This window comes from Limulus polyphemus, unplaced genomic scaffold (assembly GCF_000517525.1).
Source record: "Limulus polyphemus unplaced genomic scaffold, Limulus_polyphemus-2.1.2 Scaffold3105, whole genome shotgun sequence".
Taxonomy (NCBI): Eukaryota; Metazoa; Arthropoda; class Merostomata; order Xiphosura; family Limulidae; genus Limulus; species Limulus polyphemus.
Window position 1 is genome coordinate 22,491 of NW_013668715.1, and position 16,391 is coordinate 38,881.

Below are 16,391 nucleotides of genomic sequence, written 5' to 3' on the forward strand. Positions count from 1 at the left end.
CGAGCATGTTTGGTGTGACGGGGATTCGAACCCGCGACTCTCAGATTGTGAGTCGAGTGCCCTAACCACCTGGTCCTGCCGGGCCTCATAAAGTATAATAAAATCATCGAGAGGGCTGAGATCGATTACCAAAATTTCGTCTCCATAATAGATGATATTCATAGCGTCATTCTACAGATCAGTGTAAGTACGTAAGTACACACGTAACTAAGGGATGCCGTGGCAACTTTAGCAACATTCCTCAAATAACACGCGGTCACCATTGAAGGGTAAAAACCAAAAAACTACAATAACAACAAATATCTTTATGTCAAGTTAGAAAGGGGCTAGAAAGTCACATAAACTGTAAAAAGGTTGCGTTGTGAACTCACACAAACATTGTGTTATTTCATAGCAGAAATCACGTTCCCCAAACACAGAGCTGTGTGAACTACACTGTATAACACGACTGTTGGAGTGATATAAACACACAAGCTTTCTTTATTCAAATTACATTATGTACATCAAATATAACATTCATTAGAGGGTACATTATAAATTCTGAATGTTTTAAGTTTAATAATATCAATTTCCTGTAGAAGGTGTGAAAGACATTTTTATTTCAAAGATGTCATTTTACCATATATAAATACATACATGCACACTAAAAACGGGTTTATTGAGATTTAATAAACATATTATTATTATTAGACTATTAATAACACAGTCCTGACAAGGGTATATTTTTGTATGGGACAGTTCGCGGTTCCTTTCTTGTCTTTAACATTGTTACTATTTGGTTTTTGCTTTAGTTTTAATTCCGTTACTACATTTTTGTCTGTTGTGTTTAATACACCATCCAGTTTTCAAAAAGAAGAATTTGAAGTTGTAATAGGAAGAATAAAATTCTCAAATCTTCTGGCTGATGTAGATACATTTACCGTTTAAACTTAGTATGTTTCATTTAAAATTGAGTTAAAATGTGAACAAATTTCGAATTCAAACCATCAAAGTGTTTTGCACAGATCAAGTTTTGTGCAGTTTTACTATATTCGATCCAAATTACAATATGTAAAAAAAAATCAGCTTGCTCTATACATACATAGTACACCTGGTTTTCTTTACCTGATTATTCATTTATTGAAATGTTTTCATTACATCATGTTTGGAAATTTCCTTCCATTGAAAAACAAAACAAATATTATAGGAGAATCATGTTTTCATGTTCATTTTTTTCTTAATCCACACTTTACAGAAATCAGTTTGTTTGGACGAAGATGCTATTTTCTTGTGTTACGGTGGTTCGAAGGAGTGGGATAAAATAAAACAATAATCACAAGAAAGACTTTCTGAAAATATAAATATAATGATTTAGCAACAGAGGTAAGAGGGTTCAAAAGTAAAAGGAGAATAGATAAACCCCAAATCTTAAAATTCTGCCTGTATCTCAAACAAAAAATCGAAAAAGTAAGTTTGCCATTAGATTTTCTTATGAGGATGAAATCCACGATTTTTTTAGAACATAAATCAGGTCTTAAGCTTATCAAGGTCTGAATGAATTGTTGAACAATTGAGATTCGGGTTCAATGTTTGTAATTACTGGTTGGGTGATCACTGATCAGACTGGTATTGTTTGTTTGTTTTTGATGAGAAAATGTATCACACAAGGAAATTTTAATACGATGGTCGAAGTTGTTGAATGAATAGTAAAATAATAAAAGAAAACAAACATATATTTTCAGACGCTCAACTGAATAGGCCACAGAGAGACTTTGACAACGGAATGAGTTGCGCTCACTAAAATTTAAATATGTTTGTGGTGAAAGTTTATACTAAATAGAAAAGTTTCGCGTCCTCATTTGAGCTCATGGAAAACTGTGTATGTAATTATAACACAAACGAATGGTAATTTCAACAGAATCCTGCCGCAAACTGACATTGCTATGCAAAAACATTTACTTTTGTTATATACTAGTAAAAACTTGAAGAATTGCAATTAAAATACTGAAAAAGAATAACAGCACTATCAAAGCCGAATCTTTGTGTCATGAGAAACAATATCGTTTTTCAGCAAGTCGCAATGTAACAATACATGAGACGAACAACCAGTCGATTTGAATTCAGAATTGTTTGAATGGAATATAAATATTGACACGAATACGAAGGAAAGTAATGTCTTTCTTCGTGTAAGCTTTTCGCTTTCTCTGTAATACTGACGTCACTTTGTCGGCAACCAGAAATGTTAACTAGCACCTTGCTATTAGAAAAGAGCATGCGTGTGCACCTTTCCGAAAATTGGGGCGAAATGGGGTCAGTTTAAAGATATATAAAATTATACCTCTTAGTGCGTCATCAACTACTCGCTCGTCTTCACCTCACTCTTCCCTTGATTCTAACAACACTCGTGTCACAAAGACAAAAGGTTAACTCGTATTGCAAACCGACTTCACAGCTCATCTAAAACACATATATATACAGAGAACGTTTCCTCCTGTTTAGGGCCGCTGGCTGCTATGTGGCTCAGGTAAGATCAAATTAAGTTTGCTCTAAACCTTCCAGTTGCTCGTAAAGGACATTTTTTAAACAGCGTCTACGCTTAAAATTGTTGCATTAAATTTAAAGAGATAATAGTGGAAAAAATGTTGTTGTAGTTTTTTCTATTACAAAGCTCCACTCTGTTCACCGCGAGGAATCAAACCCAAGATTCTTGCATTGGAAGTCCGTAAACTTACTGCTGAATCACCGGGTAGGGGAGGGAGACAATAATACAGGAAAAAATAATTTTTTCTTCCCAAAATCCAGAAAAGTTATCAATTAAAATGTAAACTTTTTTCTTTTCCGTAAGGCAACATAATTATTCGTTGAAGTTGAATTGATGCTCAGAATCTCCATCGTGTGAGAATTTAGTAGAGATCCAGTCGTTCACGATATTAAATATATTCTTAATGCAGTGTTTAGTGTCTGGAGTGGACAAGATTGATAAAATATATGGGTTATTAAGAAAAGAAAATCCGATAAGGATCCAAACCAAATGTATATAAAATGCTTACAGCAGTTAAATTATATTCCTTGAGAAATATTTATTTCACCTGCAAAACGATTATTCTGTCTTTATTAAGAGATAAAACAGAATATTGCTTTGTGAAAGCTACGATTTTTCAAGATATTATTTACTATAAAACAGTTCTTGACTTTTTACACCTTACGAAGATTTTCATCATAGTCTCTTCAAATTAAACGTAAATATTTTTTTTTGGTAATTTTCCAAGCTTGACCCTCATGTATTATGTACATATTGTCATTTAGGGTAGAAACCTACCATATATATTAATAATATCGTGTTCATACATCGGTAAAAATCATAACTAACCTAATTATTGCATTGTCTTTCATATTAAGTTGATATTAAATATACTTTTATCCGTTTTTTTTTTTTGTTTATTTGTGGTTATCGTTGTCTGTTTGATATATTTCATTTAGTCATTTTATAGTACAGATAGTGATTCTTTTTACATTTGGTATTGTTATCAGTATTCTTAGTCTTTTAATTGTTTGATTTTACCGAGAGATGTCTCGAGCTGTCTTTTAATTGTTTGATTTTACCGAGAGACGTCTCGAGCTGTCTTTTAATTGTTCGAAAGGTTTGATATTACCGAAAGAAACATCTCGAGCTGTCTTTTAATTGTTTGATTTTACCGAGAGATGTCTCGAGCTGTCTATTAATTGTTTGAATACTTCCAGCATTATTCACATGTTCCTATTTCTTGGAATATGAAAGGTTTTCTGTTGTTTTCTCTTATCCTTTCAAATATTTCTCATCTCATTGCCATATATTTGCCCATTTATACTTTTAACTAATTTTAATGTTATTGTCATATCTTTAGTTTTTTTTAAAGTTACGATTTAATTGCCGAAAGCCGCGAAGCGTTGGATTTCATTAAGCCCAATACCCGTGATAAAAAAATACATTTAAACTGCAGAATTTTAAAATTTTATTCTTGAAATGTTAATTTTGGATTTCAAACGAAAAGCCTGAGAAAAACATTACTTCGGGTCTATCTTTCGTTGCCCCACCCCCACCCCCCCAATGGGCCCCTCAGTGGCACAGCGGTACGTCTGCGAATTTACAACGTTAGAAACTGGGTTTCGATACCCGTGATGGACAGAGCACAGATACCCCATTGTGTAGCTTTGTGCATAATTAAAAAACAAACAAACAAACAAAAAACCCCAATGGCACAGCGGTACGTATGCGGACTTATACCGTTAGAAACCGGGTTTCGATACCCGTGATGGACAGAGCACAGATACCCCATTGTGTAGCTTTGTGCTTAACTTTAAACAACAACTATCTTTTGTCTCCCACAAGTCACAGTCACGAAATTCTGTCGTTTCGTTACAGTTTAAGGGATAAGACGATGACAGACACATTTCAGTCTTTAATCAGTTAAGTGCCTTGGTGTTATTGGTGCATCCAAAGTGTTGTGACCGTTTAACTGTTTTAGTATTTCTAGTGTTACCTTGGAGTTTCTAGTATCTTAGATGTTAGAATACTCTTGTCTTGTGCTGATGCTATTAGCACATTTATAAGCTTTTGACAATTTTTGTGTTTTTAATATTATGGATATCAATATTTTAAGAGTTCGAGTGTTTTTGCTATCACTAGTACTTTGATTGTTTGAAAAAGCATAAGTTCTAAACGAATTCATAACATTATTATTATTACAACTCCCCAATGGCTTAGCAGTAAGTTTGTAGATTTATAACACTAACAACCCCCCCCCCCCTCAGTAGCACAGCGATATGTCTGCGGACTTACAACACTAGAATTCGGGTTTCGAAAGCTGTGGTGGGCAGACCATAGATAGCCCATCGTGTAGCTTTGTGCTTAATTACAAACAAACACTAACAACCGGGTTTCGATACCCGTGGTAGCCGATAGTACAGATAGCTCATTATGTAGCTTTGTGCTTAACAACGAACAATATATTTTAAAGGTCTCACTTATTTTTCCCAAAACATTTGATGAACACGCCTAAACTATTTTTTGATTAATTCTGCACCTTAACCCAAGAAAGCAAGATAAAAGAAAAATTAGAAACCTTATTATAAAACTTTATAAATATGATAATTATGTATTTGAATTTCGAGCTAAAGGTGACATTTATATACCTGAAAGGAATATGTGTTTCAGATGAAAATGGGTAGGTTATAAACATATTTCAAAAAGTGTTTGTTTTTTTTTGGGGGGGGGGGCTTTTCTTTTAAAAATTATAACTGAAACTTCATTCTATTAACTACGTGCGTCTCGAGTCACTTAAACATGTATATGTATTGTTAAGTACTAATTTATGTAATCCACTTTTTTACTGAGAACTATTGATATACGAATTTCATTTATGTTAGATTAATCTGTCTTGATTAGGGGTCAGTTGTGGCCTATTGATTAGCGAGTCTAGATGCTAAGCTAAGGGTTCGAGTTTCAAGACTTGATGCCACTGAACAAACTCGACATTTGTTAACTTGTCATAAAAGTGACAGTCAATCCCTTTTTCAGTTCGTAGAAGTGGTTGGTTTCCATGTCTCTTGTCAGTAGTTCAAAATTAGGGATCACTATACCTGGACACGATCAGATTGAAAAATCGAATTCTTGTAGTGATTACATTTGCTTAATACACACAATAACTTTATGTTCTTTGTTTTTGATAAGAGGAGATAAGTTCTTAGACGAGGGTGACCCATAAAGCGATCAAGAAGCGTCGCTAGGTGCTTCAAAAATTCAGGGCTCGAGCCCATAAGCGCTGGAATTTTCGGAGTTTCAGTATGATATCGTTCATGGTTTTTCTATTCTGATTCGGGGCAATGTCAACTAGAATCGGGGCAGGATCCCTATGTGTCAGCACATAGCCACGCCTCTAGAGCGATCAAACTTTAAGAAATACAAAATTCCAAATTTATTTCTCGAAGTTTACCATATTTCAAATCCTTGTAACTTGCTACATCCCATACCTGCTTACTTGATGAAGTTTGTTTTCTCGATAAATGCTTTATGATGTAGCGGTTTTAACCAAATTCATCAAGCTGCGTTTTTCTTTTCCTTCTTTTTCATTAGCTTTTCAACACAAAGGCCACGACTTAAACTTACTTAATGGAAATAATTGACTTCATATACTTTGTCTACGAATTTAATAGGAACAGATAAGTGCTTAAACGTGATTAAACTCAATGTGGAGCCAAACCGTTGTGACAAAAATACAAATTATAGAATTTAACAAATTCTTAGACTGTAAAATTGCTTCCGCTCATACAGATCTTGCTTGTTAAACGAGTTTATTTTTATTTTATTTTGCAATAAATGTGATAAGCAGTATTATATTCTTGTCGTTTATGCTTCATGACCTAGCACTTTTCCTCAAGTTATGTATTTTCTTATGTCTGTTTTTCTCTTAATTCTACACACAGTATCACCTTTACTAGGGTTAGGTTCCAGTCCAACCGGTTCACTTGTAGCTTTATAGTGTAGGATTACGAGGTTTCTTTAGATTCTTCCTTATATTTAATTCATCCATGGAAAACGTGTAATCCTAGACAAGATTTTGATTGAAAGAAACAAAAAGTATATTTAATCTAGGTGCTAGAGGTCTAAACCACTAATTAAAGTGTTCTGTATGAGGATAATATAAGGTAATTAATTTTGATTCAAAGAAACAAAAAATATATTTAATCTAGGTGCTAGAGGTCTAAACCACTAATTAAAGTGTTCTGTATGAGGATAATATAAGGTAATTAATTTTGATTCAAAGAAACAAAAAATATATTTAATCTAGGTGCTAGAGGTCTAAACCACCAATTAAAGTGTTCTGTATGAGGATAATATAAGGTAATTAATTTAAATGACATTCTTACTATTACTGATTCGTTTAATAAAGGTCCTGCCAGAACTATAAACGTAAATATAAACTAACACGAACACCAATTTGGGTAAGGAAAAAAAGTATTTCTTACGCAACTAACTTGCTGTGTGCACATCTAATCTGCCATTCTTTCTCTTTCTCTCTCTCTATATATATATATTATTACTTTCTCTCTCTCTCGTTCTTATTATGCATTTAAACACGATTCGCAATTTTAGATGTGGGGCGTCATAACTGTTACAGTCTATGCATGTTTGTTATAAAACTTAAAAAACCTACTACCTCTGCTCTGCCCACCGCAAGTATCGACACTAAATTTTAGAGTTATGACCCATCGCTGAGCCATCGTGGCCTGTAACTATCAATCCGGTTATTTGGTTAATAACTGCTATATAGGTGGCGTGTGTTGTTGACCTGTTGTCCACCTTCCGGATAAAAGTTGTAAATTCGGGAACGATTATGCCTAACTTTAGAAATATCTGACTTAGCCATTTTGCCTATGTGTAATATAAGAATCCTTTAATGTTGAAATTTACAAAATTCAATTAATCAACTAATAAAGCACGTATCTTACTCGATGTTGTACCAACCAGTTGTCCTGCATTTACTCGTAATCAAATACTGATATTCGATCACCTACTCTATTCTTTTGACTCTTAAACAATAAATTAGATTTATGTCAGCTTTATTTTATCTTCCAGATCTGGAAGAAAATTACTTCAATATTTTAACAATCACAATCACGTTAATTTCAGATGTTTTTATTTTTTTTCACATTCCTATTAATTTGTCCATTACGGATTCAAAATCAGAGGCGTGTAAAAATAATATTTCTGATTTATCGTTTTTCTCCTATAAGTCGCTGCCCAAAAGACCATTCGTTCAATACCAGAACTCATCAGTTGGGTTGGACGATGAGAGACAAAAGATTCTTCGAAACGCTATTTATATAGGTAGTGTAATATTTTAAAAGATGATAGCAGTTTATACTTAAATGTTGTACGTTATTTTCAGTAGATACATCGAGTTAATTTAATAACATTAAAGAGAGAGAGATTATTTGTAATTAAGCACAAAGCTACACAATGGGCTATCTGTGCTCTGCCCACCATGGGTATAGAAACCCGGTTTCTAGTGTTATAAGTCCGAAGACATACCACTGTGTCACTGGGGGGGCTAAAGAAATATAACAGCGTAGAAGTAACAGAACAATAGATATTTAAAACAGGGATCAGTATTTAGAATGGTGATAACTGATGTGAGCTCTGGTTATAGTGAAAATCTGGACGTTCTGGTAATTACAACCCTCTTTTATAAGTAATGTTCTTCAAAACTGAAGATTTTTAAATATTATAATATTGCGGACAAATTCTTTAACGTCTTATCTTGTACTATCTAGAAATTCGAATATGAAAATTTACGATGGTTACATCATTTCGATTCGTTAAACTATAACAACTACAAATTTTGGACTGCAGATTGAACAAGAGTGTGAAATCAGTTCATTAACTGTCAAAAGCCAAAGATGTCAAAGGTGACACACAGCGCAAAAAAGTAAATTAGCACACAAGTATAATTTCATAACTGGAAAATTCTGTTTGTGTTTTGTTTTGTTTTTCACTGCTAAGACTGTTAAAATAGAAGATGGCTGATTCCAGATAAAACATGTGGGAGGGACAAGTTTTTTTTCCTCGGAGGATAAAGGCAGTGACTTGGGGGGAAACATACGCACGTCATAATTGAAGGAACACTAAAGCCAAACGTATTTTGGTGTGAAACCAAAAAATATGGTGTGTTTTTTGCAACAGTATAACACTTTTACATTATGTATTATTTATTGCAGTTATATCATACCGCCATTTTATTTTCTGACCAATATGTATACAGGGGAATATCGCCCCAGTTTAACCAGTGACTGACATTACTTACGTCAAACTTGGAAAATCTCTGGCTGTGACATCTATTACTTTCTTATTTTTTTACCGTTACTTGTTGGCGATTAGCAAGTGAATTTTTTGAAAAGTCAAGGGATAAATGATTAATTTATTTAATTTTTCAAACTACGGAATGGATGACCGAGAACTCCTTGCATTAACAGTATAACCATAATAAACAAAATATATAATGCAGACAGAACTATTTATCAGTAATGTGAAAAAGTCACTAAAAGGGCAAGGGCTTATTGACAAAACGGACACTTTTCAAGCATCGTTAGGTAACCGTTTGTTGTTGTTCTTTTTTTTTGGGGGGGGAGCTGTAAGAGGAGACTACTATAGGGATTGGAGGTTGCTTCTAGTACACGTAAGATAAAAAGCCATAAGAAGCAAACAGATCTTCTTTTTATTTCTAACTTTTATGATCTAAAACACAACAGTGAAATCTTGCTTATTAACGCTTAACAGAATATCGTAATTTGTTTTTACTGTGAAGCTCTAGAAGTCCTTATGTTCCATTCATTTTACAGCAGAAATATTTTCCCCTAATAACAAGCAGCAAGTAAGATGTGGAATCAGCTATATCTTCTCGTAGTTGTTGACAGTTTGTATGATAGAAAGAAAGGAAATTTGGGGGGCATAAGGGCAGGAAGACAGGGGCTTGAGCCCACCTGGCCACACTCTCTGTTCACATCACTCTTACTTATAAATATTTCATCAATTTCAATTTATTTCTATATGAAAAAGCTCAATTTAGACGAAAAAACAACAACCGCCATTTGATAAAGGCCTCAGCAAAGAGGTCGAAATGTTGCCCACTCCTATACCACAAGCAAAAACAATACACGAAAACTTCAGATTAAAACACTTGTTCCGGTTGTTAAATTTCAAATAATCTTGTGTTTTCTTTGTACTGTATTTTGATTTGTTACAGAAACATGAGTTTAACTTCTGTGTATTTTTAAATTATTGCTCCTAGCAATTATAAAATACCACTTCTAAAAATCTAAACATTTAGTAAATAAGCTTAAATGTTGATACTTTATTCCATTTTTACATGTGAGAAGTGTATGCCATGTCAACTTTAAAAGATTACACCTTACTAATAGCTTTGATTATTGATGCAGTGAATATAGTTAATAACCGTTGAACTATAAGGTTTGTGTGTTTGTTTATTTGTTTTAAGTTATGCACAAAGCTACACAATGGGCTATCTGTGCTCTCCCCCCCCCCAGTGGCACAGCTGTATGTCTGCGGACTTACAACGCTAGAAACCGGGTTTCGATACCCGTGGCGGGCAGAGCACGGATATCCCGTTGTATAGCTTTGTGCTTAACTTCAAACAAACAGAGTATCTCGCTAAAGCACAATGAAAACAACAAAAGTTAGCCAAGAAACATCAATTCACTCTAGAAACTCTTACCCATACATCTCATTGAGAATAAGCCATCTAACAAAGTTTTAAAGTTTGATATACATCTGTCCATTTCACAAAAAAGAGCTGGACTATAGTTTTAATATCCCATTTTGTTCCAGTTTTTAACTGACACTCACCATCAGTGACCAATAGTACTTATAACCAACACGAAAGTATTTGGCCCACTGCGCTCCAAAGTATAGCTGCGACCAGTAAGTATGCCGCATATACATATATATATACAAACTCTCTCTCTGTGGTACAGTTTGGTACAGCAGTTCCTTGTCTGTTCGTGCAAAGCTATATATAAGGCTATCTGCAAATAAACGTCCTTAATTTTGAACAAATAGAATAGAGAGAGGGTAGCCATTCAACAGCATCTACCGTCAACTCTTGGGCTACTTTTATCTGACCGAATACATAGGGCTATCTGCAAATAGACTTCCCTAATTTTGAACAAACAGAATATAGGGAAGGCAGCCATTCAACAGCATCTACCGTCAACTTTTGGGCTACTCTTATCTGACCAAATAGTGAGATTTTAATATCAACATTATAGCGCACTCGTGGTCTCGAAGTGCGAAGTTTTTGTAGTAACGGGCCGCGAACCCTAAACGCTTGAATACACAGTCCGGGCACATAACTACTAAGTCACGCCCAGTCCTTGAGCTGCTGGATCCAATTTCTGTTTATGTATATAAAGCCATATCAAACATATTCAATTTTGTGTGTAACCACAGTTAACAAACAGTCACAGCATGTTTCTGAAAAGCATTGCTACATATTTATAGCTAATTATCTATATTTGAAAACTTTAATAATTATTTGGCACAGACAGTTTTCATAACAGATAATGAAGTGACGAAATGGTCATGCAAATTTTTTATTAGACAACAAACAACAAGTTCCAATAGACACCTAGAGAATAGTTTGCATTATTCCTGATGTGTTCCAGGTGAAGTAAATGGGTCGTGGTATCCGGCTCTCACTTTCACTACACTAAGTGAAGCACTAAAGACGAGAAAGTGGTCACTTTGCAAACATAAACACGTTTCACCTACCTATTTCACAGCTGTGGACATTGACCTCACCTTCTAATAAAAAGAGGTATATTTCTCATCCCGTCTTTCAGGAAGAAATTGTGCCAGGTAGAAACAACAACAAAAAAAATTTAATGACCTTTGACTATTCTTCACCCCAAACCCCGTTACGAATCATTCCTCTTTAACAGAAGGGAGTATTTTGTTAGAAACAGAGGCTAGAAAGGGCAGTGAAGTCAGGTTTGTAGTCGTGACACGACTATCGAAATATCCAGGTCTCCTGCATGCAGTTAACCTATATAGAGCTCGCTCGCACGTACAGGACGTTTTGATGCTTCACTCACAAAAGAGTGGCTTATGTGTTTTGTTTTATTTGCTGTATGTTTTATAGAAGAAGAATGCGATGCCGGAAGCATCGTAGGCAACTTGTCTGACCTACATTTTCTGTTATTATTGAAACTGTGTGCTCAAAGAGGATTTTCCAGTTTCACTGCTTCTCGTTGTGTTGAGCTTACGTACGGTACCAAGGACAAATTAACACCTGTTCTTATTCCCAAACCATATGCTTCCTAAAGCAAAAAAAAAAAAAAAAAAAGTTGGTTGGGACATTTGACTTAAACAGCGCCATCTGTTGAAACAATAGTTTGGTTTAATTACATACTTGTGCACATTGGGCATAATTGTATAATACCTACAATACTAAATTTGTAAAACAAAAGTAAATTTATAGGGCTCACACTTCCCATGGCAAGTATTTCTATCCCATAATAATAAAATAAAACATTAAACGAAAATATGACTCGTTATATCATGTTATGTTCTTTTTGTTAGTATAAAGTCTTCACAATGGGCTATCTGAGCTTTATCCATCGCAAGGAATCTAACGCCAGATTTTAGCGTTGGAATTCAGCAAACTTACTGCGTATCCATTGAGGGACTATATCGTAGTAATTCATCACGCGTTTCTTTCCTTTTTCACATATTTTCTGCATGAAAATCTAAATTCGTCAATCTATATAAGGCATACTACACTTAAAACAAAATACAGATACAAATTTCGTATTATTTCTTTGCGCATTCAAATATCATTTCTTCCTACAGATAGCTTCAGAAACAGTTTTACGATCATGCAATTAATGTAGAGATACATCAAGTCGAAGTTAAAAATTACCTAACTTTACGACAAAATATTGTGGTAGCATGTGCACGTTCCCCAGGAACATTTGTTTTATATGGAATTTGTATTTTTATATTTATGGCAAAGCTACTGAGATTAACTGCCGTCCCTATTACTGAGCTTCTGACCAAAGGGAAGACAGCCAGTCAGCAGCACCCTATTACTTAATGGCACCAACAATCCATGTAAAGGGATTGACCATCACTTTTAGAACACATCTACAGCTTAAAGTGCGATAAATATTTTATAGCATCATACGGATTCGAGCCCGGTTCGCCAGTTCCAAAATCCAAATTCTATCAAAAGTCGACCTACGCCCTTTTTAACAGAGGGTATGTTAAACACAAATAATAGCACATAACATTTTACAAACATTAGCTATGTTTATTAAAAACAAAAGGAAAACACACAGACAAGCTTTTATGTTTTTATTTTTGTTATTTGAGATTATTAGAAATATGCATACATCATCGAATTTATCACTTAACCCAACGGAGAGTCAAAACCCACCAATTAATCAAAACTCTCACGATTTCCATAAATTATAATGGGAAGTTTTAAGAAATATCAACCAAAACATCTTAACCTTGCCTGAAGCTTGTAGCATTTAAACTTTTTACACAAGAATACGTTTTTATGTGTAAAATAAAAAAATAGAATTAATATTGTGGAAGGTAATTGTGATGTTATGGATTGTGTCTTAATAAAGTGTATATTTTATGCAGGTCATCTTTGGCGGCATTGTTGATGGTTGTCGTTCACTTTGGTGCTAGTGAACAACATGTACTACATCGAAGACAGTCATCACCTCCGCTTCCAGAAAAATACAGTGTTTATGTCAAACCATTGCCGAGTAACAAAAACCATCATTCGTTATCTTTTGTTGGAGAGCCAAATCAGCCGCCCAAACTTTCTCTGAAGAAGTTAGATCAACAGAAAGGACTAACCGAATCTTCTTTGCCTAAGTATCAGTTGCCTTTGGTTCCTCATTTTCAGAGAAAAAAACTAGAACAATCTTCTAACGTTCAATTGAGTAGCCTTTCATTTTCTAAGGCATCTATTCAATTAGAACATCAAGAACCGAACAGTCAATCGCAACACCAATTTTCTACTCAAATACTTAAATCTCAATTGCCTCTGACACCACAAGTACAGTCACATCAGAATCAATCCAAGTATCAGATTCATCACACACTTTCCCCTCAGAGCTACTCTAAGATACAAGCTCCACTTTCCCCTAAATCTCAGCATCAGGTTTTGACCCAATCACAACAAAATCATTACCAACTTCCTATTCCAGCACAGACTTTATCATCTCACACACAGTTTCGTTCAGAACAAAGTCAAATACCACAAACTTCTCATTCATTGCAACGCAAATATCTCAAAGTCGAATCTCTCCTGTCCAGCGGCTCAGACAAAGCTGACGACACCCAGCATAAGAAAACTTCCCAAGTGATATTCGTCAATGGCCAACCTGTTGTAATTAACCCAACTGAGAGCCAAAAGGCACCATCATCACCAGTTACTCAAAACTCTCACGATTCACATGCATTTCTATCTTCTCCAACCACAGATGCAATCTTCCAAGAAAAGCTACTAGGTTCTGTTCAATCTCAAGTACAATCTGTGATCCAAAAGGCTCCTGCATCAGAAATCGAATACGATAAGGGAGGTCCAGCAAGTGACAGAGACAACAATGACGATGCCTATGTGGTTTACTATTATTATTACTATGATGATGATGACGAACCAAACAATAAAACAAGTCCCTCTTTAAAATTTGATGACATTCCCAACCTGGAAAATTTCGACGAATCAAAAACTGAAACTACCAATGTTAAAAAAGACGTAAGAAGAGTTGGCCAAAGAGGAAATGTTCCAAATAACGTCATTAGCAATGCGTTTTCAGACACTTCCTTATCTAAAGACCGCTCAGGTCAGCCAGGAACGTTATCTTTAAACAACTCTGCACAGTCCAAAAACGCTGATGTTTCTTCCAAACCTGTAAAAGACCCTGTTTTGCCTATTGCTCCGATATCTAATGTATATCGCTATGGAAACGACGTTTCACGTTTTCCTGTAACCCCAGACTTGGTTGATCATTCTACCAAAAATCAGAAGCCAACAATAGTTACTGACGTTTCTGTTGAAGATAAAGAAGATAACTTATCAGTGAATTCTAATATTCAAGATCATTCCACTACTACCTTTTCAGAAGATGACCCATCCTCCAAATCAGACTTATTTAGTTCTGTGAACGACAGCAACTCAGGAGCTGAGATCAATGAAATCGTCGAGGCTCAAACTGAGCCACTGACAAGAAAGGATCCAACTATTGAAATAGAAGTCACAAAGACAACAGAATCTACAACAACACAAGAACCTATAACAACTACAGTAAGTGTTCCAAGTCGTTTCAGTAATCGTCGACGCTTTGGGTCGAGAAGGCCACCGGGGTATGTTAGATCACGTAGACCACCAGTAATAGACTTAACTACAACAAAAGTTGTAAAAACAGAAGCACCAGAAGAAGATACAGAAAAAGAAGAAAGCACAACAGTCTCTACTACTACAATTACATCTACAACTTCTAGAAGATCGAGGTTGCGATCTCGTTTGGGAAACAGAAGAAGGAATGTAGGATTTAATCGTCAAAGGCCTTCATTTAGAAGAAGTCGTTTCAGAGGATCAAATAACGACAGTGACAAGAAAAAGGATGAAGAAAATGGCAAAATTGAGGAGAAAAGTACAGAGAAAGAAACAACGACAACCTCAACTACAGCCGTAACAGAATCTTCTCGACCCACGGCACGACGACGTTTTGGAAGTCTTAGGAGTTCGCGACGTTTTGGAAGCAGTCGAAGAAAGTCTTCTTCTATAACAGTCAGTCCTGAATCTACATCAAACGATGAAAGTACGACAGTCAAGACAACAACTGCAGTTTCTCGTGTTCGTTCAAGTAGTATCTTTGGTCGTTCCAACACTAGATCTCGTCTTTCCTTTTTACGACGAGGACGAAGCGGTCTTAGGCGAGGTAGTAAAGTAGAAAAAGAACCCGAAGAAGACGACGTTGAAGCAGTGGATGAAGAAAAAAAATCCTCAACTCCTAAAATAGCTGATAAAACGACTGTTACGTCTTTGTCAGAGGAAGTTGAAACTACCACGACCACTGACACTTTACTCAGCAGTAATGAAGATGAATATGATGTTGAGGAAGACGAAGAACCTCAAATATCAGAGGACCCAATAACCACTACAACAGAGAATAGCAGATTTTCAGGTCTTTTTAGGAAAAGAAAACGACCAACATTGTTTGGAAACCGTCCGCGTCTTCTTTAACAAATCGCGTTGAGATTTTCATACTTCTAAAAACTAGAATGTACCTGAGACTTGCACATTGCTCAGATGAGTAGGTCATGCAGGTGTTAAGCTATGAAAAAAAGACGAACCCATGTCCGTTTGTATTGTTGAATTTCTGAGTCATTTGGATTTAATTTTTTATGAATTGGTTAACATTTATTTGAGACCAAAATGATTTTGTTTATTATGGAGTGCAGAATATAGCGTAATACTTTGGTAATAAACGTAAAAAGTGTATCCATAACTGTAATATTTTAAAAAAAATAATAAAAAACGTACGGAAATATCATAATTAAAGCTTTTACGTTACTTGTAATTGAATGCGTAAAGTAGGTTGTAAGTATCTTTTTTAATTTATTAAACTCTTAAGTATTTACAGTAAGACTGTGGCGATAAGATACCAATCTTTGTTATGGTAAGTAGCCTATTGAGGTCTTTTTTTTTTATAATTTTAGTCACTAATTACCAGTTGCATTTTTTCCAACGTTTTGGTTGTTAATCAGCCTGGATGCTGTCAAGACCACCGTGGGGAATTAAAACGTCATAGAATCGAACTATATACTTTAT

General features: G+C 35.0%; 1 protein-coding gene across 1 annotated transcript; it reads left to right on the top strand.

Annotated features, from left to right (window-relative positions):
• Positions 1-2,387: 2,387 nt before the first annotated feature.
• Positions 2,388-16,075, top strand: LOC111088092. Its single transcript, XM_022397033.1, has 2 exons — positions 2,388-2,503; positions 13,187-16,075. Exons 1-2 carry the CDS (start codon positions 2,493-2,495, stop codon positions 15,801-15,803), a joined length of 2,628 nt encoding a protein of 875 aa, XP_022252741.1. The 5' UTR covers positions 2,388-2,492; the 3' UTR covers positions 15,804-16,075.
• The last annotated feature ends 316 nt before the right edge of the window (positions 16,076-16,391 follow it).